The following is a 26,879-nucleotide window of genomic DNA, read 5'->3' on the forward strand; positions in this document are numbered from 1 at the left end:
CTAATTCTATTTACAATCTATAATTCTTTCTCCACATCTTCTAATTCTGGAAATCTTGAATCAGTAATATAATGCACTCTATCATAACCAGCTAAATAAGAATAATCTGGTGCAATGAAAAATTGACATTTTTCCAACAGTAAAGTACTATCAGCTATTTGTTTTATACAATCATAGTTAACATGAACATCTCAATATAGTTTAACAAGTGGAAATTAAATAAAATCTTCAAAGAAGTTTAAATAATTAACCCTGAATTTAATGGTTTAGTAACTAGTACAAGTGCATGAGCAGTAAAACATTCATATCGAACCATTATTTTCAACAGTATTTCAATTTGGTATGCATAGTTCAGTAATTCATTGTCATCAATTTTAATAGAGTGTGTGTTTTGAGCATATTTCAATGCAGTATAAATTGCCTCTCTTAAATTGAATCCATGAGCTATATTGAAGCTGGTTGCAGTAGAAATAATGCCATTTTAATACTTCAACATGAGCTTTAAAGATGGTAGAATCTCGAGAACCATTAGTAAACAATATATTAATGCCACTTTCACTACCAACTCTACAATTTTTCTATGAATAAACTAAATATGACCTTTCTAAATAATATAATTCAAACGTTATAAATGCATTTGATTTATGCCCCAATAAAATTTGTCGATTTTTCATATGCAGTTTAATGAAGAAAAATAAAAAATGTAACTATTGTCCTTTCAAAACATCTCAAGTAGTAAACACATTACTGTAGAGCTGGAAGTTCTCCCATGCTATCATTGATCATATTTGTAAACAATTCAAAGTTGGCTTCTAAAAGCGAATTTAAAATATCTGGAGTATCTGTATCAGGGTATTCTATCAACTTTGAAACTTGGTCATCTGATGTAGATACTGGAAAAGTAGGAAATGTAAAAGCTGAATCATCAATGAGTTGGTTTAATTTTTCTAATAAATTGGGAATAATATTTCCCAAAACTTCTTCATTAGCCAAATATTCTTTAACTAAGTCCGTATTCTTTGGTCCAACACCCCATTTAATGTTGATTATTTCAACAATTCGTTCCGGAATGCTACTGGTATTCCAGATTTTATTCCAGAAATTATTAATCATTTCGGTTACATCTTCTTGGATAATATAATATATATATCTAATCATCTGTAAAGCTTGATCTGCACCAATGTAGTCATCCTCAAGTTCAACGGATGTAAAATCTACGGTTTTCGCTAAAATATCAACCAACCTATGCAAACATCTATTGACTAATTCTAATTCATGATTAATCACATCATATTTTGATCTTTTCAGCATCTCTCTTTTGTAACTTAACCTTAAAGCAAAACTTAATAACGTTCTCCATATCTTAATTAATGTGAAAATTATTATTTTATTTAGGCAAAATTGATGAGAGCTCAAAATGAATTCTGAATATGAGCCATTTAAATAATTGATTGTCAACGAAGTCAAATCCAAGAACAGTTCAAAACTTTTAATCATATATAATTCATACAATTCTATCCATTTAGGATCTTCTTTCTCAGATATACATTTTTGTTCAAAATAGAAAAACAATAAAGAATAAATACTTACCACACTTGATTTTCCAATAATGTTCATTTGCACAATGTATAAATTTTTCACAGCATCTAAATTCATAACAGCTTGTCTCCAGGATTCTTCTTGTATAGTAAAACTATTAGTTTTTATACTAGTTAGAGCGTCTAAAGAAAATTTATTGTCCATAAATGATAATAATCTTTCTATATGTTCTGTAATGTTATCAAGATACTGAATCTGGCTTGTTGTTGAAATTGACGACATTACTTTACCAAGTAGTATATGAAACTCATAAATATCTTCTTGTATAGTGAACAATTTGAAATCAACCAAAGTAGATTCTTTAAATCTGCCATTTAAGTGTGCTGATATTCCATCACTAGGGAGTTTAAACCATTCTAAATGTTTCAAATCAACTTCATTAAAGCTGCCATCCAGGGTACATGTTTGTAATTTAATAGATTGAAGTAATATCCACAATTTTCTCTTGAATAAAATAGTAAGAGGCTCAAAATTAACGCTGTTTTTAAATCTCTCAAATTGACCTGGATCATTATACAGTCCTAATGTATTTGCAAGATTTGAAATACAATTTAAAGTTAAAACTTCATCATGTGTGACATGAATCGCTCTATTTCCTGCATGCAAATGTTCTGCAATGAATAGATAGATTGTACAACATAATATATTCTCATTAGTGAATTTGAAACCATTCAACAAAGATAACAATTTTTGTGCAAACACTATTAATTGTGTGGCAATATCACTAGCATTCTTTTTATCTAACATCTGTATCATACCAGAATTAGATAAGGACCTAGTTGATTTGATTAAAGTAGATCTAAGAGAAATAGATAAAATTAGTAAGAACATAACTAATGTCTCGAGTTTAATTCTAATATTTTGGTGAAATACGTTAAATTCATAATGGTTACTATGATTCTCAACTAAAATGTCCTTCAACTTTTTTTCAAATAATGGAATCTCTATTAAAGGGTAATATGGATATATATTTTCATAAAACAACCTTAAATAATAATTAATATGCTCTTTGTCTATCATGATAATTTCGATCTCTCTAATAATCATTTGAATTGATGAAAGTAGATTAGGATGCATAGTATCCTCAATTGTATAAGTTGTGTTGAAATAATCTAGTGGCAACTGATTTTTTACATATTCATTAGTCATCTTAACCCATTTAATAATAGCTTGTTCCAAAAAATTTAAGGGGCCCAATTTTTTCTTTTTATTTTCGCTACTTGAAGTTTCTGTAGAATCATTAGATATACACGTCAGTTTTGACTGCAGTTCAGTCACAGTATTTCCATGTAAAGCTCCACATAGTAGCCTTGTGTAAGGATCATATTGTATTAAACCGTGAGAGCCAAGCGCAAAGTCGTAATATGTTGTTGAGCCATAGGAGACTATTAATTTGTTTGGGTTCCATAATTCCAATGATATTGTATTGCCATTTTTCTGTTCATTTTCTTTTTTATATAACATATCAGCCATTGTACGTTTACTTAAAGCACGATGTTTCCAATAACTATCCCTTGATGACACATAATTACTTGTTTCACTAGAACTTGGCGACCTTATAGCCCCACTTCTTTCCTCAATAAACCCTACAGGCGATATCTGTTCTTCAAATAGTCCCGTTTGGAGCGACAATGAAACCTTATCAGTCTGACTAGAAGTACTAGATCTAGATATTTCTTCAGGTGGAGTTATTATTGTAGTGTTGTACATGGTAAAGGGATATACACATGTTTTTTTAGATTTAAGACATCTTGAACAACTAGGTCTTGCTTTATCACATTTTAATTTTTTTTCTTTACATGAATTGCAAACAGAGACTACCCTTTTATTCTTGTGTATTTTGACAACTTTTGTTGACATATTGTGGATATACTCATTAAATAATTTGGTAGAGATAATAAAAGGAAAAGAATATTAAGACAATATGTTGATGTTAGTTGAGCTCTTTTTACCTTGATCAAAGGACATTAGTAGAAAGAACAACTACATGGTTTTATGAGAAGACCCTACTTCATCTAATCTGACTTTAACAGAATCCTGTTCCATTAAATAATTAATCTTTCCTTATACAAACGAAAGTAGAAAAATTGAAGCACCGGAATTTTACGGAACTTAGAAAAAATTTACGTTTTCTGACGAAATTTTCAATTCCTTACCTTTCTGAAGAAACAAACATTCAGAAAATGCTTTGCGTTGAGCTATTTAAGAATCAAATCGGTATTAACTAGTATAGGATCTACTGATAGATATGCTTTTCCAAGAGGCTACATTTGTACGTATATGAATATCTTCTATTGTTTCAACTAAAAACTTTCAAACAGTGACGGGAAAAAATAATCAAGACAGAGCTGCATAGTTTTATTTTTAGAAATAAATAGTTATTGCGAACTAATACATAGTTCTCTCAGATTATAATGATCTATGCCATTTAAGATAACTTATATATGTGTTTTTCCTCTTTTCTTTTTGGTATAGTGTCCTAAAAATTGTTAAGACTAATGAATATGTATCAAAGTTCTTCAAATATGTACGTATATCCAAAGATATTAAATTGCAAAAGTAACATCTAATTGTTCTTCTTCTAAATATTCCCACCAATTTTTATGCAACTTCCAACACTGTTGCATGATAATATTTGCCATATATGCACTTTTTACACCAGCATTTGCTAAGGTAATAACCCTTTCCATATAAACACCTCTTAAAGATAAGCATGAGTTATCAAAAAGATCGCACCCACAACAGAATAAACAAAAAATAATACATGCAGCAGTGGAGGATTTTGGTGGAATATATCTGATTAATAGATTTGTTATTTCTTGGATAAGTTTTTCGACTTCATAATGATTTGAAGAATATCCAAATACTCTTCTTTTCAATTGAAGGGATCCAGTAAGTCCATATATTATGTTGGTAGCACGTAATAGTTCATATGTTTGGTACTTATCTGCAATATTATCCTTATGGTTACCACTATCATTTATTTGATAATATTGCCTACGAATTTTATCTCTTGCACATTCAGAAACGTAAAGATACTGGATTAACTCTTGATCTAGTTTTCGTGCTTGTATTACAACCTCTTCATTAATATAGTTTTGATTAACTAAAGATGAAGTTTGGCCTAGATATAATAATACTTTGGGGTCCAATCCTGTGCAATATTCGATATCATCTAGATGATATCTTTTACTATAAAGAAAATCTTTGTCTGTTTCATATTTTTGAACTTCGTAGAATAGATGTTTAAATATATTGAATTGAAAATCCATTGAATTTTGATTTATGGAAGATAATGAACTGATAATATTGACATAGGTAAACCATCTATTTAAAAAAAATGTTGGATCCATTTCATCATAAAATAGTTCTACTCTAAATGAATCAACATCTAATGTATTAATTTTTTCATTAATCAAAGTTCGTGCACCAAGTAAATGTTTCCTCCATACTCTTCTGTTATCACTGAAAAATATATCAAACATAGACAACATTAAAATAGTGGCTAAAGTTTCATCTCTTGTTCTTTGGACAATATTATTTAACGAGACCGATAAATTTTTTAATACAGTAAATAAAAGATAGTCTGCAATAGCAGGAGGTCTCTTTAAAAACCAAATATCGTCTAAATAGTAAGATGATTTTTCTAAAGATTGATTATACATTTCTATTGAATTTATTGTCGCCAAACTTGCAGATGAATCAGTTATATGATTTTTGGATGATGAGGATAACAAAAATGTGGATGGTTCATTCAGAAAATTTCCTTTATGTGTATCACCAAATGCTAATAACAGATATAATAAAGTTTCATTTTGCATAGCCATTTGTGGTAACAACAATTTAAATGGATTCTTCAAGTATTTTTTAGGACCAGTTGGAATTAACATATGAGACGTTTTTTGCAAATAAAATTCAAAAACATTCATATTATAACGTGAAGACGTTAATATTGGTGGTAAAAAGCTTGGTGATCTGATCACAAAATTTTCAAGTGGTTCAATTATATATGAAATAAGTTTTGTATTATTAACCAACTTGGAAATATCCCCTGAAGTCTTCTTTTGTGTCTTTGAATGATTCTTGTTTAAAATGAGAACTCCATTTTTCAATTTTAATTGTGGTATTCTTGAGTGTCCTGACATTCTGCGTAAATTCTTATAAGGCCTCCCACCCCATTTCAAAATTATACTATAATCACAGTCTTTAACATCTCTTCTGTAACAGTTATTACATCTAGGTTTATTTTCATCACACTTAATCTTCCATTTTTTGCATTGTCTACAACCTTTCCTAGACCTAATGGAGCTCATTTCTCATATTTATAGAAAATATTAATACGTATGTGTACAACAACCCTGTCAAAGTAATAGTAATAATAAAAAGAAAGGCAGGGAGATTTTTCTTTTTTCTAAACAATTAATTAGTATAGATCTTAATTATACTTGATTGATCTCAATTTCAATAAAGCTTTTATAAATATTCATTTGTAGTCCAATCGGAGATCTCATCAAAAACGTATGTACAGAAATGCACATGCATACACCCACATACATCCTTCTATATAACTAAAAAAGAGAAATTAAAAGAGGAAAAAGAGTGCTGACAAAGAAGAAAGAATTTTACATGTAATAAGTCAATTAGTCATGCATTTGTAGTTACGTATATGACTTCTATCTGAGTTTTTCTCAGTCCTGCTTACTTTCTTCCTTTGAAAACAACCCTTATCATAACAATTCCAGGTTATGTTTTTTTTTTTTTCTTTCCTTCTTTTTCCTTTGTTTCTGGAATTTGCTGTGCATCAAATTTGAACATTTCAGGAAACGAAAGATAAGAAGCTATGATTGGATTTCTCCAATGCTTAAAGAGGACTTGTTATTTCTTTTTCTCTCTATGGTTTTAACGACGGTTTAATTTTTGTGATTAATAGAAGGATACGCTGAGTTATGTAATGATTCTATATCATCAGTCAACATTTCAAAAGATACAATTCACGTAAATTATATCATATCTCTATCCTTACTTGAATTTTATGTTATCTAAGTTAGCTTGGCTGGTTTTGATTACACGCATAGCTTAAAGGAAATAATATATAAGAATTCTTAAATACTTAATTAAATAGCATTAATAAAAGAGAAGATAAAAAAAAAAAATACAAACAAAAAGCCTCATATTTTATTTTATATTATAGTTTCTAATAAAACTATTACAATCATCTTTTCTTACTTTTTTTTTTATGTTGATTTAATCTAATCCGATCTAATCTAAATCAGCAACAATTTGGGACCAGTTACCGTGTTGGGTTCTGCCATACTGGATATCGGCGATCCAGGAAGCAATTTGTTTGGTCAATGGACCTGTTTGTTCACCTGGTAATAATGGAACTTTGATATCAGAACCGTGCCAGCCGATTTCTTTGATTGGAGATACAACAGCAGCAGTACCTGCACCAAATGCTTCCAATAATTCGCCCTTTTTGGCTCTTTCTTGTACTTCAGTGATTGTATAGTAACGTTCATTAATATCCCATTCCTTTGGATCTAAGTTTTGTCTTGTTAGAGCTAGAATAGAATCTCTAGTGACACCTTCTAAGATAGTACCATCCAATGGAGCTGTAACCAATTCTTTCTTACCCGTAGCAGTGTTCTTGAAGGCAAAGAAAACGTTCATGGTACCTACTTCTGTGATATTCTTTTCGGGACCAAACAACCATAAGTTTTGTTGGTAACCACGTTGAGCAGCTTGTAACTGTGGTAAGATGCATGGAGCGTAGTTGGCACCTAATTTCTTATCACCACAACCACCTGGCCATGCCCTTGTGGCATAGTCAGTAGCCTCCAATCTAACTGCTTTGAAACCAGTCTTATAATATGGCCCCACTGGAGAGGCAATGACGTATAACAAGGCTCTATCCGGAGTGGAAACACCCAAAGCTGGCGTGGTACCAATAATGGTAGGTCTCAAGTATAAGGAATAGCCTTGGCCTTGAGGCACAAAACGTTTATCTTGTTCAATCAATTTACCCATCAACTTAATTAATTCTGCCCCGTCAAAAGTTGGTAAGCAAATTCTTGCCGCTGATTTATTCATACGTTTCATGTTCATGTCTGGTCTAAACAAAGTGATTTTATTTTCTGGTGTTCTATAAGCTTTTAGACCTTCGAATGCTTCAAACCCATAATGGAACACTACAGCAGAAGGATCTAGCTTTAATGGACCATAAGGAACAATTTCAGGAGAGGCCCAACCTTTTTCTTGGGTCCATTCGATCTGTAACATGTGGTCAGTGAAGGTTTGGCCAAAGACCAATTTATCATTTGGTAGAGGGTTGGATGGATTTGGATTCTTGGTAATTTTAAGTTTGGAGGCATCTAGTGGGGCACCACTGACAGCAGAGGCTAAAGTTCTATAGAAAGGAATAGCTCTACATAGAGTAGAAGATACAGCTCTCTTGGAGAGGGTAGAATATGAAGATAACATTATTTAATGTCTGTTTGCCTAGTATGATAGTTGTTTATACTCAACAAAATAAAACAGTTTTATTTTGTTGAGTATAAGAAAAACAAGTTTAACAGAAACTATTCAACAATAAACAAGATTACAGTAACCATGAGGAAGATGAACCAACAAGCACACACACACATATATATATATATATGCTTATATATATAAACACGTATACACATATACATATATAGATAGATTTGTTTAGTCACAGTACCTTGAGTGAAAAACTTCGAGCAGAATACAAAATTGAAAAATTGAAAAATTGAAATAAAAAAAAGAAAGAAAGAAATAGACGGTAGCACAAAGAAACGAAACCTAAAAGAGGAAACAAGTAAAGAGGCAAATAAAACAATACAAAAAAAAAGGATATAAAGATGATCTCACCATCTGCAGAAGAGCAGTTTTGTTATAATTACCTTCTCAGTTGCAGAGAAGACACAGTAAAAGAAACACAAAGTCGCAGATGCACTAGTTTAGCAACACATATGCCACTGGCTTTCTTGTCCCAGAACCAACAGCACAAGAGTAAATAAAGAAAGAGTATTGCCTGTCGATATCTCCCTGTCGATATGACTCACATTGCACAAACAAACATAACAACCATAACAACATCCACACGAAAATAAAAATAAAAAGGAAAAACAAGATCTCCGGTTTATTCCGGCAACCAGTCGAGCCCGAGGAAGCCGGAACCGGTTTTGTTCTACACACTATGGTCTTGCTGCAGGATCGGAAGATAGATTATATGAGTGATTCGGTGCTCTTTTTAAAGACATTTCTTGAATTCCCAGTAGAGACTTTTTTCAGGTCATATTATACTTGTGTATATAGTCTTTTATTTTTCTTTTTGATTTATATTTTTTCTTATTAAAACATGAAAGTAAAAGAAAAAATCATTAAAACCTACTAACTTATCTTAAATAAGGTGTCAGTGAACACGACCATCCAACTTTCTCTCTCTCTTTCTCTCTCTCTCTCTCTTTTTTTTTTTTTTTCCCACTCAACTACTTATTAAAATGTCGACAATAATGTTCAAAAAGACATTATTACGTTCACAGTTAAGAAAAGTGTTAAAATCAATCCCAAAACAAGACATATCAGAACAATCACAGAAGATATCTAAACAGTTGCAATCGATAATCACCAAATATCATAAAACAGCTTCTGACTCTTCTTTAGTGAGGAAAATTGGTTGTTTTCTTAGCATGGACCAAGGTGAAGTAGATACCAAATATATGCTAGAATGGTTGTTTCACCCAGGGACTCAGAGTAATCTGACTAACATTGAAGTCTATCTTCCTAGATGTACATCTACAACAGAGACAGGTCAAGTGAAATTGAGAAAACATTCAGAATCTAATACACCAATAGACCACCCTCATTTAACATTCCATAAAGTGGACTCCCTCGATACAATCAACAAATGGAAACCACAGGGTAAATATCAATTAAGGGAACCTCCAAGAGAAATTCCGGATCCTCTACCACCACAGATGGACATAATGATAGTTCCAGGTGTGGCCTTTAATATTCGAAACGGGGCCAGGATGGGGTGGGGAGCCGGTTATTATGATGACTTCATCAAAAGATATATTTTAAGATATAAGACTAGACCATTACTTATTGGTGTATGTTTAAAACAACAGATTGTTCCTGAAGTTGAATTAGAGCCTCATGATCAATTCATGGATTGTATAGTAGCAGGTGACGGTAGTGTGAATTGGATTAATAAAGATTTTACGTAGTAAGATATTTTAAGACTTCTCTTTTTATTTTAAAAGTAAAACCGGAATAAGAATTGACTGAAATGCATTATATTATGTTACGTTTTGTCATATTAAATCAAACTAAAAAACTGATATTATATCATAAATAAGACTAATTACAAGTAAATAAGGAATAGAATGGAACATTATCCTTATATTCTATCATAATGATAGAAATAATGCATTCAAAATATAATAATGTGCATAAGATTGAAAAAATAACAAAAATAAAAAAAGAGAGAGAGATTACTATCTTTTGTTGTATTTCTTGTTTTTATCTATCCTCCTCTTTTTGCTTTTATTTCTCTTTTTTTAAATTTTAAAAGAACCAGAACCTTGAACTAATACTCTTTGCCCAGATTGATTCATTACATCTGCTTTCAATTTGACAGTTTTACCATTTTGTTCGATAGATGTAGTACGAACAATGACAAACTGGTTAGCTAAAGTGGGCATACGATAAGATACTTTCAAATCCTTGATTTTTTCCCCCTTCTTATCTAGAACAAATTTGACACTTTCTCTCATTAAATCTTCTAATATAGTGGCTAAGATACCACCATGAACAATAAATGGATACCCAGTCAACTTCATACCCAAATGGTAAATTCCCACAGTATCCTTAGTAGTTGGATTGTAATAAAATCTTGGTGGAATTGCGATGGCGCCAGGGCTGAGAAGGCTTTGTAAGACCAATCTGTTTTTCCTACCATCGACTTGACCAGTCATGTCTGGCTTATGTATCTCCACATAACCATTCGCATTTAACTGTTTGACAATAGATAGATTCTCCAACCTAGCAAGCACTTCACCCTTATACTTCTCCACTTCCAGGGCATCTTGTGGTAAACTATCATATCGCAAGTATGCCATTAGATCAGTGAAAGTCATATGCTTAGTCAAATACCAACCAAACAAAAAACTGCCACCAAAAATGGATATAGGGATCCATTGTTTCATCGAAGATGATGTCTTACCTCTGGAACCCAACTTGAAATCTTTTGTTGCATTCTCTGCATATTTGACCCCTGTAGATGAAAATCTTTTGATATTGTTTCTAAAAATACTCTTAAACATACTGGAATAACCCTATCCTCTTACTTTATTCTAATTATATACTCATTTACTATGTGAATACTTGTAAACTTACTGACCCAGAATACAAACTGCAATGCTAATAGTAATGTCTACTCCTCTCGTGTATTCTCTGCAAAGTTCCTTTTGACTTTCTTTTCTCTTTAAAGAAAAAAATTTCTAATGGCACTGCTGAAAGAGCAAAAAAATAAAAAATAAAAAAAAGAAGTAGAAATTGGTGTATAAGGGAGGGAAGGAAAAAAACAACTTAAATCAACGTAGAAGTATAGTAGAATAACATCTTAAAAGAGAGGAAGGGTGAAGAAAATATTAAGAGTTTACATGTGGATGACCCATCCAAAACAAAATAAGCCAATTGTCAACAAAATTAAACCATAGATTGTGCTATTTGGTTGTACCCTTATCTTCTAATTATTCGTTTTTATTTTGTTTTTATCTTTTTTTTTTTATCATTCTTGTTTAAACATCTTTGCTCATATACAGACCCAAACTTGATAGACACATATTTTTTATTCCCAATGCACTTGAAGATTAAAATGCTTTCATTGAATGATATACCGTCAGATGACTCAAGAAAAGACAAGGTACCGACATCTGAAGAACTGTGTGACGCAACCATATCTCTGTGGAAAGAAGATCCCGACACGGAGGTGTTACCGTCATCCCAATTATTTGCTAGGGTTGTTCAAAGGTGTTCGGGATGGAGTTTCGATCAGGAGACGTTTGAAACTATGTTAGTAGAAAAGAATCTTTATTCCTTAGATGAGACAAAATTACCAGTCTATTCCCATCTGATTCAAGTCCCAGAAATGTGTCCTGACTTAACTCTCAATCATGTTAAAACTTCAAACCAGTCATCTAAATATCTAGGAAATATTAAGATTTTGAGCACATCAAATAATCACATGGGGAGAGGGCTGTTTGCTGAGAAAGACTTTAAACCAGGTCAATTGATTTATGTTGAGGAGGATCCAATCTGTATTATTCCAGCGATCGAAAAGCTGGCATTAATATCTCGTGGTAAAATTTGTGCGTTGTGTAATCTGTCATTGGGCTCCATCAGTTCACATTTCATTATGAAAAATGGATTAGATTGTAATACATGTGCATCAGTTTGGTGCAGTAAAAAATGCAAGAGTAAAGATATTATTCACGGAGCGTTAAAACATAATAAGGGCAACAAAAACAAGGTGGTAAATTGTGCCAATTGGAACAAATTTGAGGCACATTGTCAAAAGACTTCTAATGATTCAGCATATTCTCTGGGTGTCATTTTTGCTCAATTATTATTGAATAAAGATTCGTCAAAGAGAAACAAACAGTATTTAAAAGCTTTATGTGGTGTATCACAAAGAGTTAGAGTTAGGGGGCAGTATTCAATACAAGAATCTGAAACCAGTGTAGATAAATTTGAAAACAAATGGAGAGAAGTTTATGCATTGTTTATAGAGAGTTTTCCAACACTGGCAGATGATATCGATTTTGAGACTTTCCTTTTTTGCATAGGGAAATTCAATATTAACAAATTGTCTAATAACCAAATATATTTTATTTCCTCATTTATCAATCATCATTGTGAACCTAATGTTAGATATGAATTCGATTCGAAGTTGAAATTGAGTTTATATGCTAGGAAGGAAATCAAGAAAGGTGAACAATTATATATCACCTATGTCAACCCGTTACATGGGGTTATTTTGAGAAGAAGAGAATTAAGGGTTCAATATGGATTTATCTGTAAATGTTGTCGTTGCAAAAAGGAATTGGAACATTTGGACATTCATAAAAACGATAAGGAATATGATAGAGATGAAATAACAAAAAATAATAAACTGAATAAGAATAGTATGGACGAACTTAACCGTGGTAATATTGATAAAAATCAGGGAAATCGTAATAATGAAATGGCAAGGAGAAAATCTTCTATGAGAAATCAGAGACCTGATTTACAAGAGTTGTTGAAAAATGGACAAGAATTTGAATTAGAAATACCTGATGTTATAAATATAGGAGGAAGAAGAAGAAGGACGTCAGTACGGTTTGATGAGACTGTTTCAATGGCGATTGAAGAATAAAGATATTATAAAAAAAGAAATAAAGTGTAAATATCCATTTAAAATAGATCGGCATACACATATATATAAAAGGTGATGATTACAGTATACAACAGGACTGCTTTGGTGAATATGTACTGTAATTTTTGTCTTAATGTATTATGAAATCTTCAATATGCAAATTAGGTACATAACTATATAGATATATAATGGAGAATAAAAGTATGTATTAAGAATAATTGATAATTTTGTTGATATGTCCTGCATGCAATAAATGTAAAGATCTATTCCATAAGTTTTTTATATTCTTTTTTTTTTTTTTCAGAATGATTACTCATACACGTGGTTTCTTTGGTAATCGTTCATCAGTATCAAAAGTAGTAGGACGTCTGTTAATATTTTTTGAACTATCATTACTTAGAACATGAGATGTGTTTGAAGACTCCATAGATATATGAGGCTGTAGTGATTGTGGAATTGGAAAGCTGTTTAACTGTTGAGGTTGTGACATCATAGAAGTCGATAGGGTGGGGGTAATGGAATTATTTTGTTGTAACTGAGGACTATTGTGTGTACGTTGATTTTGCCGTAACATATTTGCTGATAATTGGTTGTTCACTGGTGAATTCATTTTTTGCTCACATAGTGGGATTCTATCCTTTAAATATCGAATAAGCATCGAATGTAGATCATTTCTTGTGAAAGGTTTTGCTAGTATATCGTTCATACCATGTTGTAGATAAGTTAGCAGATCTTGATCTTCAATATTACCGGTCATTGCAATGATTGGAGTTTGATTATCAAAACTTCTCACTATAGAAGTAGCTGTGGCACCATCTAAATTAGGCATGACAATATCCATTAAAACTAGATCATACCTAAATTTCTCTAAAGTGGAGATTGCTGAGAGCCCATCAGTGACCACTTCAACGGTACAACCGTACTTTCTTAAAAATTTGGAACATAACTGTATAGACACTGCATCATCTTCTACTAATAAAACATGAAAACCCTTTCTCAGAGTAACCTCATTAGTGTTTACTGGAATATTATTATTATTGTTGTTGTTGGTGTTATTAGTGTTGTTATCATTGGTATTACCAACATCATTTGTGGTATTTAATTTACTACCATTATGTGGATTAATAATGCTATGATTATTATTTTTATTATTTACATTACTGTTCATATTTAATGAATTTATTGATTCATTGCTATTGGAATTTATTATTTGAGCATTTTCAGAAATCTGTAAGTTCTGTTTATTGTTGGGAGTCACTGATATCAATATGTTATTTGTAGAGTTATTCATTAACTGTACTTGATTGTCAATATTATTTAAGATAGTTTGTTGGTTTCTAGCTTGAACTGGTGATGTGGAAGATTTCGTTGAACCTTGGTTTTTTAAAGTCTCTTTACTTGGTTGGCTATATGTTGGTAATTTTTGATTCATTGTGATGTTATTATAGAGATGCTGTGGTACATTGATACCATTATTAACTAAGATAGAACAGACGGTGTTGAAATTGGAAGTTAAACTTTCATGAACAGTTTTAAACGCTATCAAACTCTCTAGAAGTGTTGTGTATCGTGTTGTCATTCTATCGATTTCATTTTTCAAATTGTTTGCCTCATCATTCGATCTTTTTAATTCATTTTCTAATCGTGTTACTTTATTTCTCAAAGTCTGAAATGTATCTTTACTAACTGTATTTTGTAATAAACTTTCTCTTTGTTTTTCAGTTAAAATGATGTGACCATTTGAATTATTCATATTATTTATGTTGTTGTAATTTGTTGAATTGCCGTCATAACTATTGTTGTTATTACTGGAGTTGCCTTTACTTGTATTGCTATTAGCATCCTTTTTAGGTACAGTTATTTTTCTCTTTATATTATCAAGACCTTTCTCATAATGTATTCTAAATAAGGGGTGTTTAAATTCCCAACTCAAATCACCGTATTTAGATTTTTCATCTTGTTTCCTTTTAACTTTATGGAAATCGTATTTATTCAATTGTCTGACAAAGCTTGCAAAATTTGAATGTTTAAAATGGTTGGGCAAGATCTGTGATGTGAATTTTCCTGTATCTATAACCACAAAACTGTCGCCATCATCTGTCCAACGTACGATTTCCGGGTATGCATTATTCTCTAAGATAAGAAAGAGTTTCCTAACAAATTCATTGGATGATGGTTTATTTGATGAGAAAGTAGTGATTGTATGACTTGTGGATCCATCCTTTGTAGGTATGGATATATGGTGAGATTTTATTTTTTTGGAAGCAGTTAAAGAAGTGTTAGGAGTATTAGCATTAGTATTAGTAGCAGTATTATTTGTAGTTGATGCTAATGTTATACTATTAGAAGAATTTATATTCGAAGGTGGTGGTATCTGGGTTGTAGGTAACGACTGCTGTGCAAAATTTAAGGCTTCTGCAACGGATGTATCCAGATGGTTTGGTGTATTTAATACTAAAGAGTTTGTATTTTCGACCATATTCGGTATAAAGTTTTTAGATGTATTAATATCTTCATGCTTTAAAGGAACCACATTTATTGTTTGTGTATTGGCATTATTCGTATTTACATTATTACTAGTAGTAGTATTCTTAGTATTTGCTCTAATCTCATTATTAGGGAAAGGCGGAGGAGGTATAGTTAAATTGAAACTAGTGTCGATGGATTTTGAATCAGTGGTAGGGTTATTAGATTGGTTGTTATCACTATTGTTAGGGTCCATTAATAAACATATATATATCTATATCTATATATCTATATATATGTATGTATATATATATGTGTGTGTGTGTTTGTATGTGTGTTTTGTGAAAGTTGTGTATAAAAAAAAAAGTCAATTCACAATGAAACTTGACAAAAGGAAATAATTGTACTAAAAACTAGAGATCGAATATAGTATTGGGCACAGGAACCAATTGATAGTAAATATTAATAATAAAGTTTACACGTCAATTATACTTTTAGAAGGGAAAGTTTGCAGTGGTGTAGTATAATGGTCAGTGTTCTGTAACTGTAATGATAAAATCAAACATAACTCGACTGAAGGATCAAGAATCTAAGATCACACAACAACCTGTGACAGGAGAAAGTAGACTGAGCCAGAATTCTCTCTTTGTAGACAGCGAGTACACGATCTCTGGTCCTCATCTGTAAGTAGCTTCTTGACACCTTTAATCCTTTCGCTTTCTCTCTCTTTCTCCTTTCTGTTCTGTCACCGCAAAGGATCAACAGTTCAGAGATAAAAGAAAAAAAAAAAAGAAAGAAAAAGAAAGAGAAAAAGAAAAGAAAATCCATAATGATAGCGACAGCAGAAGTGACAGTAGAAGTGATAACAACTAGAAGGAAACCAATTAAGATGTTTTAAAATTATCTTTGATTGGTTTTCAACAGATCATTACACCTTGTGATCTGATAAAAGCATCACTTTTTTTTCTTCCTTTCTTTGAAGGATTAGATGGTTTGTTAGTCGTCAAACTCTCCGCCCTATGGTACTATTCAAAATCGGAAAAATAGCTTCTATGATTTAATTGGTATGAAAGGTAATTTCAGCATCAAGACACCCTTTGTAGATTATTGACTTATGGTTAAGCATAATTGAGTGTATGGGGGAGGGAGAGGGTGGAGGGAGACAGAGAGAAAGAGTAATTTTTGCTTTTTTTTCATGGACACAATTCTGTTTAGATACAATGAATATGTAGTATTCACTCTTGTTAGTAGGTTAATACTCTGCATCTACAAGACAGAAATCATCATGATATTGTGGAGTCTTATTCAAAATTGCATGCTTTTGTAGCGAATTTCTGTTGCGGCTGGGTGTATTCTCCGTTTTATTATCATTTGCAACGAATAGCCGGTTTTCTGATGAGTCATCATAATGACTAAGCATCTACTTTCCAAAAAAGAAATATTTTCGTATTTTTTTTTTTTATTTTTTCTTTATTTTCCTCACCGAAAGTCGAGAACACGTGGAAAATTACAAACGATTGAACAAACAGGAAAGATGATCAAAATTTACAACAGAACCAAACAAAACGTTTCGTTAATGTAAAAAAGAGAGTTCATAAGAAGATTATCTAGGATTTTGTTACTTCGTTCTAGATAAAACTACACCATATTCAACAAACGAGCACTAGTGCTTTAGATATACCAATTTGGAAAACAAAAATTTACATAATAATAATAATAATAATATATATTGAACAAATAATAATATGCTTTCCTGGGACGTTTTTGGTTGGTGTATGTGTTAAATTACTATAAACTTTCTTTTTTTTTTTTTGCTATATGTTTATTAAGTACCTTTGTTGGTAATAGCATTAACGGTGATAAAATAATTAACTTTGCATAATACTAACATATAACTATTAAAACAAAACAAAAAAAAAATTCAATCTATATACTGACGAGTAAGCAGATAAATAAGCAAATCAATTGTATATGCTTTATGTCCAAAACTGAATCTGGAATTTTAATAATTTAATATGCTATTAGATTTTTGTTTATTTATTCGTCTTAGTTTCAAAAAAAAAAAAATAATAAAAAATTAAAGGAATTTTTTTTTTATTTTGTTGTTGTTGTCACATTCAATTTCTATATTTTAATTTAGTTAGAGATATTTTGGCCTCTTTAGGTTTGTGGAACAAGCATGGTAAATTATTGTTTCTTGGTTTAGATAATGCAGGTAAAACCACTCTTTTGCATATGTTGAAAAATGATAGATTAGCCACTTTACAACCAACATGGCATCCAACTTCTGAAGAATTAGCTATCGGTAATATCAAATTTACCACTTTTGATTTAGGTGGTCATATTCAAGCCCGTCGTTTATGGAAGGACTATTTTCCTGAAGTTAACGGTATCGTATTTTTAGTCGATGCTGCTGATCCAGAAAGATTTAATGAAGCTCGTGTTGAATTAGATGCCCTTTTCAACATTGCTGAATTGAAAGACGTTCCTTTCGTTATCTTAGGTAATAAGATTGATGCACCAAACGCCGTCTCTGAAGCTGAATTACGTTCTGCCTTAGGTTTATTAAACACTACTGGTCCAAATAGAGTTGAAGGTCAAAGACCAGTCGAATTATTCATGTGTTCTGTGGTCATGAGAAACGGTTACTTGGAAGCTTTCCAATGGCTATCTCAATTTATCTGATCAAGTTTTTATAATAATAATAATAATAATAATAATAATAACTTCAATGACAAAGAATAAAACAAGCCATTAAGAAAGCTTTTATTTTGTGATGTATATACCTACATATATAGATATATATATATGTAGGATAGTACTTTTGTTTAATAAAAATATTTATAGTATGTAAAGTAGTATTAAATTCAGACTTTTACCAACAGCTTTTCTTGTAGTACTTTCTTTTTCACACAAGTCAGGTTTATCTAACAGATACATAAAGTATAACGTCTCTTGCTTGTTATTTTTCCTTTTTTTTATTTAATTATTCTTATAATGTTTGTAGTTGTATATAGTTCATTTCAATAGATTTACTGTATATTACTTAGAAAAAGTGCGTGAGATAGTATATATATAAAGGATCTATCTCTTCTTACGAGCACCACCATCATCATCCCCATATGGTCTCTTCTTACCGTTCTTAGCAAAGAACTCTTTCTTTTTTTCTTTATCCTTCTGTAATTTTTCTTCCTCAGCCTTGGCTAATCTCTTCAATCTTTCCTTACGTTGATCTGCCTTCTTAGCTTTTTTCTTCTCTTCTTTCGCCCTAGAGACAGTTAAAACCTTTTGAATGAATGAACGTGCTTTCTTCTCTTCACCACCTAAAACAACAGCCCTTTTAGCCATATATGTTTTCTTCTTTTGTGGTTTCATTTGATGTATTTGAGATTTAAATGGAAGTTCCTTTTGAATAGATTTTGGAACCTTCAATCCATTGAAGTGTCTATCTGATCGTTCGATCTTTTTATAAGCACTATCTGGATTTGACGGTGTTGGTATGTTCAAGGCGGCTCTAATTTGACCTGTTAGTCTGACACCCTTCCACTCTGTTTTCTGCTTCAATAATAATGAAGTAACTGGATTATAAAATCTTTTAATGTGTACTGGATACCATGATCTTAGAATGATGATATCACTCATCAAAATCTTATCTTCAAAAGTTGCTCTGAAATAACCTTCTGGTTTAGATAATGCTCTCTTGATTTCACCACGTATACCAGATACAGTTTTAATTTGGGCGCCTTCAAATCTAGCAACTTCCATAGCACTTGAAAACATATCTTTAATAAAAGCAGTGTTCTTGAAAATCTTGTATGGATAACCAATCAATTTCAATTTTTTCACGATTTCTACGTCAACATCAATTTCTTCCACAACACCAGTAGCAGCAATTCTGAAACCACCACTAGTATCACTGTTGGCCACAATTTGAACACCACAAAAAGGTGTATTTGGAGCACATAACGGGCCATAAAAATTGGCATTACAATAGGTATGTTCCGGAGTATATTTCAACATTCTAGTTCTAGTTCTTGAATCTGAGGTTGTGTATATTGGTAATGTTTGGAATCTTCTCCAGCCTAAGGATAAGACTAATGGATCGTTGGTCTTAAGGATCTTCTTGTGCCATCTGTGCCTTCTTAATCTTGCTTTAACAACTCCAAATTTTAATTCAGTAGGTAACAAACCACCCATAATGATCGGGAACCTTGGCTCGAAATTTTCTATGAATTCCATAGGAACATCGTCAAAGACAATACGAACATAAGAGCCGGCTTTGAAACCTTCAATTTTTTGACGTTGTTCAGGAGTCATCTCCTCTAATTCTGCTTTGTTGATTTCCAACTGCTTAGCCATTTTTGCCTTTTGAAGTTCATACCATGTATCATATTCATTATCAGGATCATCTTCTTTGAAATTGTCACCTTCTTCGATTTCAAATTGTAAACGGAATTTTTCCTTCTTCTCTGCGTTTAATTTACGTTCTTCTTCCATGGTTAAATCTTTTTTTTCTTCTTCCTCAAAATCAGCAAACGAATCGTCGCTTTCGTTGTTATTGTTGTTACTTTCTTCCTCAACATTTTCCTGATCATCAGCTTCTAAATCTTCGAAATCACCAAAAACTTCTTCTTCTTCTTCATCCATAGAATTAGAGTCGTCTGCGGAATTACTTCTGGTAGAACCAATAAATCTATTTCTGATAGAACTTAGATCAGACCATTTTTCCACCAACTTTTCAAAAGTATCAAAATAAGGAATGAATTTTTCTAAATCGGCGATTTCAGTATTCTGTCCATTCTTGCTATCAGTGTTATTAGTTTGTTTTTTCTTAAAGAAATCTTCATCATCTTCAATATCACTTTCTTCTAAGTCTTCTTCATCTTCTTCATCCTCACCTCTCCAACGTCTTATACAATCATCTGGTGATATATTTTCCATATATATCAATTTACCGATATTCCATCTTCTTTTACGCTTGATTTCGTTATTCAATTTACCAGCCATGGCTCTTTCCCAAGTTTCCTCATTTTCTCCATCACTTAACTCGAATTCTGAATCGGTCTCTGGAACTAATTTCTCATCATTTTGATCATGAAAATCAATTTCGACTAACTCTAGTTCTTTATCTCCATCCACATTATCATCCTCATCTTCATCGCTTGGTAGATTATCAATGTCAAGATCATCTTCTTGAACAGATTTTCCATAAATTTTTGGTTTTCTTAGAGAAGATCTACCTTGATCTAATTCGGAGTTAATTTCTTCTTCTTCATTTGCATCTTCTTCTTCTTCTTCCCCCTTCTTGTCAACTTTATGTAATTCAATACCATTACTAAAAATTTGTAAACCTACATTTTTGAAATTTTCGGCAATGCTCCTATCAACTTTCTGTAAACTTGTCACCAATTGTTCACCTTGACCTTTCTCTTGTCCTGGAACAAAACTTTGTGAATTGTTGACTTTCTTTGATCCAATATCGATATAAACAGCGTCTTTATCCATTAGAACACCACCGACATCAGACATAGGGGCATAAATTAATTTATCCTTATCATCTAATCTTTTACGTCTTCTTACAGTTGGGGTAGAAGAGGAATTGCTTCCTTCCTCTTTTAATTTTAATCTTTCATATTCATCCAATTTCTGCTGAAAAGCTGGGGTTGGACATGGATCAGGTAGTTTTTCTACTTGTGATATGGAGAAATCACCGACACCAGCAATGTGAACTTTAGTACCACCGACAGAAGGTAAAGGAGTACCGTGTAAATATCCATAGAGAGCGATTTTCCTGTCTATCTGCTTTCCCTTGGATTGGATTAGATCGGGATGAGTCAGATCAGTGATACGATCAGCCAAAAGATAAGGGTGTTCATTTCTCCATTTCAATGGTCTAAATTTCATGACTGAAATAAATCTACTGAGATTCAAAATTTCTCTATCTGGGTACCTACCATTGATGACACCAGATAAATAAAACAATTTAGCACCCTGGTATACTTCAGTCCAGAATCTGTGTTTCAATCTTTTCTTGGAAGCTCTTAAAGTTGATTGTGACTTGAAAAGATCCAAATGGGTGGCTACACCAAGTACTCTTGGCATACCATGATGTTGAGCCAAATTCAAAAACTCCATGGTTTCCATTTCAAACCCGAAATTACCATCAATCATTAACAAAACCAAATCAGCAATTTTGGCTACATCGATCATTGAATTCAAGTCGTCTGCAGGACATTCCAAAAAGGTTAATCTTCTATTTTTACCAGAGACCACTGTGATAGGACCTTTGATTTCGGTAAGAGTGGTCTTTGTCATTCTTCTTACCAAAGATTTAATTAAAGTTGTCTTACCAGTACCAGGAGGCCCTACTACACAGACAATTACTGGTGGGGGATCATCATCTGGTGTACGATCCACCATTGGAACGTGCAATTTCTTTTCATTTTTGTCACTTGATCTTTGCATTTGTCTTGCCATCTTGCCTGGGGCAGAAACAGCAAAGGCCTTTGCATTGTGGCCCTGGGTATGTAGTTTCTTTTTAGCAGTGGATTTGTTATCTCGACTCTTTCTATGAGGTTTATTCGACTGTTCCATGTTGTTGTGTATCAATAATATACTATTTAAAAATAAAAATAAATAAATAAATAATAAATTTAGGGAATAAATATAGGGGAAGAAGAAGTACTAACTCATAAATTTCTTTCTGTCTTTCTTTTTTATTTATTAATTACTTTATTTATTTAATTATTAAGCTGTTTTTTTAACTTCTTGATCTCAGAAGCTATTTTTTGGCAAAAGAGAAGAGAACAACAGGTTCAAGAAAACCTATAGAATTGTTGAGCTAACAAAGAGTACTTATTGGGATATGATCTTAAGGACATAAGAAAAGAAAGTTTTAAAGATAAGATGAGATGAGATGAGATGAGATCAAAAAATTGCATTTACAAGCAAATCAAAAAAATTTTTCAATTCAAGAAAAAAAACAACAAAAAATATCACACAAGAACAGAGTTTCGGAAATTTCAGAAGTTCCGCAACAAGCCTGTTGTTTATCCTTTTAAAGCCGCATACCCAAAATAGGAGATCTATTTACATGTGTAAATAAGACAAGCGTCGTTGTTGCGTGGAAAAGAAGGAAATAGGAGGAGAATTTTGAATGTGCAAACAATAAATGTATATATAAGACTGCAAGTGCTTATATATACATTTCAGAGAAACGACGGAAACAGTTAAAATCTGTTAAAGCCTTTTTTCCGCAAAAAAGAGTTTCGGATTTTTTACTTTCCGCAGATATTTGTTTTCATTTTGTTCGAGAAAGCTGTGAAAAAAAAAAATAAACAAGAATGAAGAGTTTGTTTTTAATCTTGGGTGGTGTTTTTGATGGGAAGGGTAGATCTCTGCGTATGTTTATAGCTGTATGTGTATGTTTTTCACTAGGGAGTGTGTATTGTACTTGTTCTATGTATCAGAGTCAGAATTATCTCAACTTTATTGATATTAATTAATTAATTAATTAATCAGTAAATCAATCAATCAATCAGTCAGTCAGTCGGTCAATCAATCAATATATGTGTATATGAACATTTCATAATAATTGATTGATTCATTAATGGTCTTATATAAAAGTGAACCAGTCTCGATTCCCATCACAAACCCTGTCTCTTCAATTTCGCATGATCAAATTTGGTCAATTAGCGAAACTGGAGAACGGTTTGTAGAATATGCACTATATTTAAACAGGTTAGATTTCTATAATAGGAAACAATTCGATGCAGAGTTGTCCTCCGATCACAATTTAACATTTTTTGATGCTTTAAATATTGATATTCAAAACCTTAAAAAAATCTTTGATCTAATACCTAGTGAGTTACAATCTACTTTGGCTAAATATGTTTATCAACTAAAAACTTATAATTTGTATCAGTTGATAACAAGTGTTAAACATTTGTTATATGATAAAAATAGTAATCAGGATACTTTTTCTATCGGAGATACAGTCGTGTTACTTAATGATTCTGTGGAATTGGACAAAGACACAAATTGTTTTTCTATCAAGCAAAAACAGACCTTTGACGAACTTAAAGACGCAATTACTGGCGATGTTTTAGTGCCTAAATATTATAAATACTTAATTGAACAGGTTTCATCCAATGCACATAATCATGGTGATGACAATAAGAGTAACTCAGAGTATATTGTTGATGGGTCAATGATTAAAAGAAAAAATGAATTATCAGAATCTAATGAGCTTTCTACATCGAATATTACCAATAATATTGAAGATTCATTAATCGAATCCTTTATCAGATTATTATTTTGCAATTCAAATTCTGATTTATTAAATGCATTAAAAATGAAAAATATTCGTCTCTACAATGAAATAATTAATTGGAATCAATTAAATCAGCCAAGTATACCAATACTTACTTTTGATAAACCAGCAACTTTTTTTTTTCCGACCCTACTCTCTTCCTCTTCTTCTTCACTGGCGAAAAAATCATTAGATAATACTCATGATGCAAATATACAATTAAATCAACAGCTCGATAAAGGTTTAATTGAGCAGATTATCATAAAGGATGATTTTTCTATTCCCTTTGTCGGTATTACCAACTATTTCGATGATTGTTTCTATTTCAACGATCAACTAGAAAATGTTTCTGTATCATCAATCAACAATCCCCTAAAGGATAACTTTACACCAACTAATACAAATAATCCAATTAATAAATTAATCGAAGTTTATCATTTTTTACTGGCCTTCCATCAAGTGTTACACCTCACTCTTTTCAACTTAGATGATTTGATCACTTCCATTAAATGTACAGATCCTTTTGAATTGTCTGGTGAGATAGTCAATATTCAGATAAATCAGTTCTCAGAGAATAAGCCACAGGTTCAAAGGAGTCAATGGGTAAGAAACCATATTATTAGAGACTTTATCAATTCTAAAAATGATAAGTCTGTTCAGAACTATGTAACATATGAGATTTTGTCGAATATTCCAGCAAGTAATCAAAAACTGGAAGCTATCGGGACCAATGGGATGAGATTATATATTACTATCATTATATCTTTATTATCGTTAGTCATTGATGAAGAAGGCCAATGGAGATGTCAAATTGTGGAAGAATGGTTCGATAATAATGATATTGATGATAATGAACTAACGTTAGATTCCAAATTATCGAACATTTTAAATTATAATGGTATTAATTGGGCAGAAAGATTGTCGAAAAGAGAGTTTCGTAATGGTTATTGGTTGATTATTTTATTGGGAGTCTTGCAAGATAGCATGCATATATCAAAGTATACAAGGATTGTAATGAATTTTACTGAAAAAATTGTGCCTGAAATGTTGGATGGTAATGTTCCTAAAAATATCTTCTTCAATTTTTGTAAAAAACTGACTATTTCAGAGAAAGTTGATATACTTTGGGTCTTGACGGATATTCTAGCAAATTATTCAGATGACATTAAGAAATGGATTAATGGTGTACCAAAGTTAGTCAATGAAATTAGATATGAAAGAGGAAGGCTAGTAAAATATCAGACTGCAGAATTATCAACATTATCTGAATGGGAACCTAAATTGGAAATATTTAAAGGTAACACAAACTTAGATTCCAACCTGGTTAAGACTATGGAGATAGAGATTGATAATATTAAAAATAATATGAAAAAATTCACTTCGGAAATAGAAGGTCTAGATTATATGATAAGAAATTATGAGGGTGAAAATGTGCAATTTTTAGGTGTTGATAGATTTTGGAATAGGTTTTATTGGATAAACAAAAAAGAGCATGACAATATTTTTGAAAAATCGGTTGATATGGATTCTTTATATTGTTGTGGCAGATTATGGATACGAGGTGGGTTACCAGAAAGAGTAAAGTCTTTGTTAAACATCACAACAGAACAATATGATAAATGGATTGAACTGGCTCAAACTAAGGGAAAAGCATATGCTACCAAAGAGGTATTTGGTGTATATCGTGATTCTTCAGGTACTTATTATAGTGTGGAAAATGAGGTCCATGTGGAAATATTTTCATTGAAAGGCCTAATTGTTGGTGATTATAAACTTTCTAATATTCAACAAAAAATTGTCACTGAGGGTCCAGAGAATTTGCTACTAAATTCTAATGAATGGTACTTTATTAAGGATGTTTCTTCAATAAGAAAAATGTTATATAATATGAATATAGGTGGATTTAGAGAAACAAAACTTTATACCAAAATACTCTCATTGTTACCCGAAATTTTAACTTCTTTTGAGATCAAAAATAATGTGTCTGGTATTGATACTTTTGATATAATAGAAAAGGAAATTTTAAAGGAGCTACAAAAATATGAATGTAATGAAGATGAATTGAAAAACTTGAGATACTTAAATGAAAATGACTATAACAAGGGTAATAAAGAGATGATAATTATTAAATCTCATGAATATTTGGAAAAATTAGCCCAACAGATAAATTTGGTGCACGATACAAAACTTACCAAGAGGTTGTTACAACGTTTAAAAAAATTAGAATATAGAAGAAGACTATTTTTTGAGGAACAGGGCACTAAAACAAATATAAATTACATTGGTATCAGCACACTGAATTATTTGGAACAAGCAGACGTTAATGTGATAGCCAATAAGAAACTTCGAAAGCAAATGGATCTTCTAACATATCTTTTAAATTATAAACATTTTAAAGGTATTGAAACTTTAACTAAGTGGAGGAATTCTAGCGATGTATTGACAGCGATAAATGGCAAAATACAGGTAGAGTCACTTGTTGTAGAGGATTTATTGAATCAAATACTACAAAAAATTAAATCTAACATTACATCAAATGATTGGGTTCCGACTAAGATGGATGCATTCTTGCAATTGGAGACTATGTCACAAGGGGTTCAATCTGTTATTCAACAAGAACAAATTCAACAAATTACCACGACTACAAATGAGGTAGCATCTGGCATGCAAAATATCGTACAAAGTGGGACAAATGTGTCAGATATTCAAAGTGCAAATGCAAATACAAATATAAATACAAATACAAACAGTAACAACAGTCTTATTGTAATTGATGGTACGGTGAAGTAAGTTGTTATAACACAGAAGTGACATTAACATACTTGTTAAATGCAGCAATGAATATGTACACAGATATATATATTATATATGTACGGCAAGAAAGGAACAAATTTAGGTTGATATAGTATTGAAAGGATACAATATATTATTTAACTAGTTAAAATAACTGTCATCCTGAAGAGTCTTATATTAAGGATTATTTTATGAGTAACAAATCCAGTAATTTATTTAATTGTCGTTGTTAGCATCTTCTTCTTCTAAGAATAGTGTACTGAACAG

General features: G+C 31.6%; 10 protein-coding genes across 10 annotated transcripts; 4 read left to right on the top strand and 6 right to left on the bottom strand.

Annotated features, from left to right (window-relative positions):
- Positions 1-744: 744 nt before the first annotated feature.
- On the bottom strand, positions 745-3,459 carry PWA37_003592 (uncharacterized protein; the record flags this gene model as incomplete). Its single annotated transcript, XM_064860115.1, has 1 exon — positions 745-3,459. One exon carries the CDS (start codon positions 3,457-3,459, stop codon positions 745-747), a length of 2,715 nt encoding a protein of 904 aa, XP_064712776.1.
- Positions 3,460-4,145: 686 nt separating this feature from the next.
- PWA37_003593 (Zn(II)2Cys6 transcription factor) lies at positions 4,146-5,912 on the bottom strand (the record flags this gene model as incomplete). The annotated part of the gene is made up of 1 exon (XM_064860116.1): positions 4,146-5,912. The coding sequence occupies one exon, from the start codon at positions 5,910-5,912 to the stop codon at positions 4,146-4,148; it is 1,767 nt and encodes a 588-aa protein (XP_064712777.1).
- Positions 5,913-6,858: 946 nt separating this feature from the next.
- On the bottom strand, positions 6,859-8,079 carry PWA37_003594 (branched-chain-amino-acid transaminase BAT1; the record flags this gene model as incomplete). Its single annotated transcript, XM_064860117.1, has 1 exon — positions 6,859-8,079. One exon carries the CDS (start codon positions 8,077-8,079, stop codon positions 6,859-6,861), a length of 1,221 nt encoding a protein of 406 aa, XP_064712778.1.
- A 1,043-nt stretch (positions 8,080-9,122) lies between these two features.
- On the top strand, positions 9,123-9,851 carry FAU1 (5-formyltetrahydrofolate cyclo-ligase; the record flags this gene model as incomplete). The annotated part of the gene is made up of 1 exon (XM_064860118.1): positions 9,123-9,851. One exon carries the CDS (start codon positions 9,123-9,125, stop codon positions 9,849-9,851), a length of 729 nt encoding a protein of 242 aa, XP_064712779.1.
- Positions 9,852-10,184: 333 nt separating this feature from the next.
- Positions 10,185-10,949, bottom strand: FMP10 (Fmp10p; the record flags this gene model as incomplete). The annotated part of the gene is made up of 1 exon (XM_064860119.1): positions 10,185-10,949. One exon carries the CDS (start codon positions 10,947-10,949, stop codon positions 10,185-10,187), a length of 765 nt encoding a protein of 254 aa, XP_064712780.1.
- A 536-nt stretch (positions 10,950-11,485) lies between these two features.
- SET5 (S-adenosylmethionine-dependent methyltransferase) lies at positions 11,486-13,042 on the top strand (the record flags this gene model as incomplete). The annotated part of the gene is made up of 1 exon (XM_064860120.1): positions 11,486-13,042. The coding sequence occupies one exon, from the start codon at positions 11,486-11,488 to the stop codon at positions 13,040-13,042; it is 1,557 nt and encodes a 518-aa protein (XP_064712781.1).
- Positions 13,043-13,355: 313 nt separating this feature from the next.
- PWA37_003598 (kinase-regulated stress-responsive transcription factor SKN7) lies at positions 13,356-15,764 on the bottom strand (the record flags this gene model as incomplete). The annotated part of the gene is made up of 1 exon (XM_064860121.1): positions 13,356-15,764. One exon carries the CDS (start codon positions 15,762-15,764, stop codon positions 13,356-13,358), a length of 2,409 nt encoding a protein of 802 aa, XP_064712782.1.
- A 1,489-nt stretch (positions 15,765-17,253) lies between these two features.
- SAR1 (Arf family GTPase SAR1) lies at positions 17,254-18,193 on the top strand (the record flags this gene model as incomplete). The annotated part of the gene is made up of 2 exons (XM_064860122.1): positions 17,254-17,281; positions 17,649-18,193. The coding sequence occupies 2 exons, from the start codon at positions 17,254-17,256 to the stop codon at positions 18,191-18,193; spliced, it is 573 nt and encodes a 190-aa protein (XP_064712783.1).
- Positions 18,194-18,592: 399 nt separating this feature from the next.
- On the bottom strand, positions 18,593-22,102 carry BMS1 (GTPase BMS1; the record flags this gene model as incomplete). The annotated part of the gene is made up of 1 exon (XM_064860123.1): positions 18,593-22,102. The coding sequence occupies one exon, from the start codon at positions 22,100-22,102 to the stop codon at positions 18,593-18,595; it is 3,510 nt and encodes a 1,169-aa protein (XP_064712784.1).
- A 1,015-nt stretch (positions 22,103-23,117) lies between these two features.
- PWA37_003601 (uncharacterized protein) lies at positions 23,118-26,609 on the top strand (the record flags this gene model as incomplete). The annotated part of the gene is made up of 1 exon (XM_064860124.1): positions 23,118-26,609. One exon carries the CDS (start codon positions 23,118-23,120, stop codon positions 26,607-26,609), a length of 3,492 nt encoding a protein of 1,163 aa, XP_064712785.1.
- Positions 26,610-26,879: the final 270 nt, after the last annotated feature.

This window comes from Arxiozyma heterogenica (genome assembly GCF_036370985.1).
Source record: "Arxiozyma heterogenica strain weizmannii chromosome Unknown scaffold_30, whole genome shotgun sequence".
Lineage (NCBI taxonomy): Eukaryota > Fungi > Ascomycota > Saccharomycetes > Saccharomycetales > Saccharomycetaceae > Arxiozyma > Arxiozyma heterogenica.